Source organism: Prionailurus bengalensis, chromosome E1, assembly GCF_016509475.1.
Source record: "Prionailurus bengalensis isolate Pbe53 chromosome E1, Fcat_Pben_1.1_paternal_pri, whole genome shotgun sequence".
Classification (NCBI taxonomy): Eukaryota; Metazoa; Chordata; class Mammalia; order Carnivora; family Felidae; genus Prionailurus; species Prionailurus bengalensis.
The window spans coordinates 43746009-43751152 of NC_057347.1; the positions used below are offsets into that span (position 1 = coordinate 43746009).

General features: G+C 58.9%; 1 protein-coding gene across 1 annotated transcript; it reads left to right on the top strand.

Annotated features, from left to right (window-relative positions):
• The first annotated feature begins 2188 nt into the window (after positions 1 to 2188).
• SPPL2C (signal peptide peptidase like 2C) lies at positions 2189 to 4416 on the top strand. Its single transcript, XM_043584862.1, has one exon. It carries the CDS (start codon positions 2272 to 2274, stop codon positions 4303 to 4305), a length of 2034 nt encoding a protein of 677 aa, XP_043440797.1. The 5' UTR covers positions 2189 to 2271; the 3' UTR covers positions 4306 to 4416.
• Positions 4417 to 5144: the final 728 nt, after the last annotated feature.

Consider the following 5144-nt stretch of genomic DNA (forward strand, 5'->3'; position numbering starts at 1 on the left):
CAATATAGCACGAGGGAGAATGCTGTGTGACCAGAGGCAGAGATGGGAGTAACATGGATTGCCAGCCACCACCCAGATGAGGAAGGGGTGAGAAAAGGGTCCTACCCAGAGTCTGAGAGGGAGCATGGCCCTGCTGACACCTTGATTTTGGACTTTGTCTCAGTCAGCTTGGGCCGTATAACAAATACCATAGACTGGGTGACTTAAACAACAAGCACAATTTTACCCGGTTCAGGGAGGTTGGGAAGTGTGAGGTCAAGGTGCCAGCTGAGTGGGTTCCCCTTGAGAGCGCTGTTCCTGGTTTGCAGACAGCCGCCGTCACACCGTATCCTCCCGTCACCTCTCTTGTGTCTCTTGTGAAACCAATCCCATTCCTGAGGGCTCCACCCTGATGACATCGTTACCTTCCAAATGCGTCACCTCCGAATACCAAATGTAAAGTACGGAGGTGACTTTTTAAGGAGTCCCCTCTTCAAGTGATTTTTTTTTTTTCAGCAAATCCATCTGCTACCCAGTCCCAATCATCTGGGACAAGTGGGCCGACCACTGTCCCCTGAGCACACTGCTCAGAGCACAGCAAGGGCAGCCAGAAGCTCCATCACCCCACAGCCTGGATTTCAATCTTGTCTCTACCACCCATGTGTCACCTTGGAAAAGTCTCTTCACTGCCCCGCGCCTTGGTCCCTTCTACCGAAAAACAGGGTCAATTATAGGGGTGCCTAGGTGGCTCGGTAAGAGTCCAACTTCGGCTCAGGTCATGAGCTCACGGTTCATGAGTTCGAGCCCCACGTCAGGCTGTCTGCTGTCAGCACAGAGCCCGCTTCGGATCCTCTGTCCCCCTCTCTCTGCACCGTGCATGTGCTCTCTCTTTCTCTCTCTCAAAAATAAGCACTTAAAAAAAAAGAGAGAGAGAGAAGAAAGACAGGGTCATTCATTCACACATCCCACACATTTTCTGAGCATCATTTGCTATTTCAGAATCTGAGAGCAGCAGAAAGATAGACAAGGTCCCTGTCCTCATGGAACTCGACCAGGGAAAGACAGAAAGTAAACAAGGAAATGCACAAACAAAATCTTGAGTTGTGGTAGTGAAAGCTAACAAGCGGGCCTGCTTGCTCCTGGCCATGGTGGTGGAGATAACGTTGGAGCCAAGGCCTGAAGGATGAGAACAAGCAGCAGGTGAGGCCTCTGGCCCGGGGGCAGAGCCGGGCAGCTCCCTGGACAAGGGAGGTGTGAGCAGGGGGGCTGGATCTGAGGGCGGGGGGCTGGGGCCTGTGGGGTGGGCTTCTCTGAGCTCAGGTTTCCTCATCCATGAAATGGGAATGTTCAGGTAAGTTTAAGCTGCTGTAACAGAGAGACCAACAAGAAGCCAATGGCCCAAGGAAGGTAATGTATCTCACAGTGAACGTCCCCCCCTCCACACACTGTTCCATGTAGACATCCGGGGTCCCAGTTCCTTTCCTTCCTCTCTTTCTGTCCCTTAGGACAATTCCTCCTCTCCATAGTCAATGGCCTGCCCATGGCTGGCTTGTGAGAAGGGAAGGGGCAAACAAGGAGCCTCATGGTCTCTGTTCAGGCTTCCGAAGGGCTCCCATCATTTCTGCTCAATTCCATTGGCAAGAACTTGACCACATGGCCATTCCTAACTCCAAGGGAGGCTAGAAATGAAATTCTGGTCATGTGTCAATACAAAGAGGCATGGACTTTGAAGGACAGCATGCAGCCTCAGGCCGGCCGGATATAGTAATACCTCTTTGCAAGGGCCCACTGAGTACAGATAAAGTATCTGGCACTTAGTAACTGCTCAATAAAAGTCTGCAATAGCTTCAGAAACTCTCTGCTCAATGTCCTCATTTCTTGGCCGCTGAAGAAACAGGTGCAGAGAGAAGAGGCATCTGCCCAGTCACCCAGTCAGTGAGGGGCCAAGTTGGTCCAGACTTTGTGTCTGGGATCCTCCATCCCATCCTCCCACCTCGTATTTCAGATTACCTGACCCAGACCCACCAGGGACTGAGCAGAGTGGGGACCCAGGTGACCTCTCTGCGGGAGGCAGTGTTAGGGAACAGGATCCTGAGAGGGACCCCGTGCTCCAAAGCACCGCCCTGAGCCTGGGCTGCACGGCTTTGTGACTAGGTAGGTGGGGCCCGGGTTGGTTTCCCAGACAGGAGGCAGGGCTGCTCTATGACAGAGGGCCACACCCACCCCCTGGGAGAGGGGACCGCGCTGGGAGCCCCTGCCACGTTGGGATGCAGCAGTAGGTGGCTGAGGAGGATGGCGTTCCTGGGATTCTTCCTCCTCCTCCTCCTCCTCCTCCTTACCAACACCACTGCCCGGGGGGAGTATGGCGTGGTCCACGTGGTGTCAGAAAATTGGAGCAAGGACTACTGCATCCTGTTCAGCTCCGACTATGTCACCCTGCCCCGGGACCTGCACCACGCCCCACTCCTGCCCCTGCACGATGGTACCATGGCACCCTGGTGCCCGGGCAAGGACTCCTCCCGCCAGGTCGGGCCCGGCGCCCCCCGCCCGCGGCCCCTCCGCCACACCACCGCCATGGTCATGAGGGGCAACTGCAGCTTCTACGCCAAGGGCTGGCTGGCTCAGGGCCAAGGCGCCCACGGGCTGCTCATCGTGAGCCGGGTCAGCGGCCAGCAGTGTTCAGACACCACCCCGGCGCCCCAGGACCCCCACCAGCCCCTGCCCGGCCTCACCATCCCCGTCGCCGTGCTCCGCTACAACGACATGCTCGACATCCTCCGCCACACCCACGGCAGCGCTGAGGTCCGCGTGGCCCTGTATGCGCCCCCGGAGCCCGTCCTCGACTACAACATGGTGATCACCTTCATCCTGGCCGTGGGCACCGTGGCCGCTGGCGGCTACTGGGCCGGCCTGACCGAGGCTGACCGGCTGCAGCGGCGCCGGGCCCGGGGGGGAGGGGGGCCTGGCGGTCACCACCGGCAGGAAGCAGTGGCCGCCCTGCGGGGACAGGAGGAGGAAGACGAGGGCGCGCCGGTGGACTTCACGCCGGCCATGACGGGCGCCGTGGTCACCATGTCCTGCTCCATCATGCTGCTCCTCTACTTCTTCTACGACTGCTTTGTCTACGTCATGATCGCCGTCTTCGGCCTGGGGGCGGGCACCGGCCTCTACAGCTGCCTGGCCCCCCTGGTGCGCCACCTGCCCCTGCAGCAATACCGCTGGCCCCTGCCTGGCCACCGCGCCTGCCTGCAGCTGCCCCTGCTGCTGCTGGGTGGCCTGTGCGCGGTGGTGACCGTCCTCTGGATCGCCCACCGGAACGAGGACAGCTGGGCGTGGCTCCTGCAGGACGCGCTGGGCGTGGCCTACTGCCTTTTGGTCCTGCGGCGCGTGCGGCTGCCCACGCTCAGGAATTGTGCCTCTTTCCTGCTGGCCCTGCTGGCCTTCGATGTCTTCTTTGTCTTCGTCACGCCCCTCCTCACCAGGACCGGCGAGAGCATCATGGTGGGGGTGGCGGCGGGCCCGGTAGATTCCGTGAGCCGCGAGAGGCTGCCCATGGTGCTCAAAGTGCCCTGGCTGAGCTTCTCAGCCTTGACCTTGTGTGACCAGCCCTTCTCCATCCTCGGCTTCGGTGACATTGTGGTCCCTGGCTTTCTGGTGGCCTACTGTCACCGCTTTGATGTGCAAGTCCGTTCCCGCCAGGTCTACTTTGTGGCCTGCACGGCGGCCTATGCCGTGGGCCTGCTGGTCACTTTTGTGGCCATGGTCCTCATGCAGATGGGCCAGCCCGCCCTGCTGTACCTGGTGTCCAGCACCCTGCTCACCAGCCTGGCCGTGGCCGCCTGTCGCCAAGAGCTCGCCCTCTTCTGGACGGGCCAGGGCAGAGCTAAGACACCCGCCCGGGCTGTGGCCGGGCTGCGTGGCGCCCCTTCATTTGGCTCCGCGCAGAAGCGGGAGGATACGGCAGACGTCCACACAGCCAGCAAGTTTGAGGGGGCCGTCAGCCACCTGGCAGGGAACTCAGACACCAACCTTGAGGAGGACACAGCCAAGATTGCCACCATATCCGAGGATGAAGCCGCTGGTCCGGATGGCCACAGCGATAGCTCCAAGGGCTGGAGCGATGCCAGCCTGGACACTGACGAATTTACTCGTGCCTCCCCTGGGGCCTCGGAGGAGCTGATACCTCTGATGCCACCGATGCCATCGCCCTCAGAGCCAGGCCACGCGCAGGCCCGGGCCCACGACGCCGGCCTGCCCTGGACGGGGCTCCACGAGAGGAAGGGCTTGAAGGTAAAGGAGAGCATGTCGACCCAGGCTCCCTTGTGAACCAGCACCCAGAGACACGTGCCTCTAGAAGGTCCGGCAGAATACCTCAGAGCAAAGCCACACGCGGTCAAAAGGAAATCAGGGCATTAAAGATATTCCGTGTCTACCCAACAGAGCTCCATTTTTTGCTGGGACTGTAAGAAAGCAGTGGCCACAGAGTAAGTCCACGTAAGGCCTGGAGGGTTCTTAGGAGAGGTGCCAACCCCAAATCGTGCAGAGTGGGAAACAGGCTCAGAGAGGGCACAGGACTCACACAAAGTTACTCGGCAAGGCCAGGATTTGCTCCCAGGGCTTACTGGGCAGTGACTTCCCCTCCCCCCCACTGCCCACCCTCCACGCCAGAGCCCCGGCTCCTCAGCTTGGTGGACAGGTCCCATCCCTCATCACCTATCTTTCCCTCATGCTCGGGTCCAACTGAACCATTACTGCTCCTCGACCACACCCCTGGTTCCCATACTTCCCTCACCGACTCTGGACATGGACCAATCCCTTCTGGCTTCAGCAGTCTCATCTTCAAGATGGGACTTATAATACCATATCTACCTGGAGGCAGAGGCATAAACAAGATGACCTCTTGAGTACCCCCGTGGTTTTTTAGGCTGGATGGTGCGGTTATATGTTGCTTAAGCAGAGGAAACAAACCCGGGGGTCAGGAAGGCCTCCTGGAGGAGTCTATGTTGGAGGTGAGGGGATCATATCCACAGAGGCAGTGTGGTCCAACGGTTAGGGTTCTTGAACCAGCTGTCCCCCCAGAAATTCCAACTCTGCCACTGACCCACAGCGTGTCACTGAGCAAGTGATTTAATCTCTTAGGGGCATGGTCTCCTCATCCGTAAAAT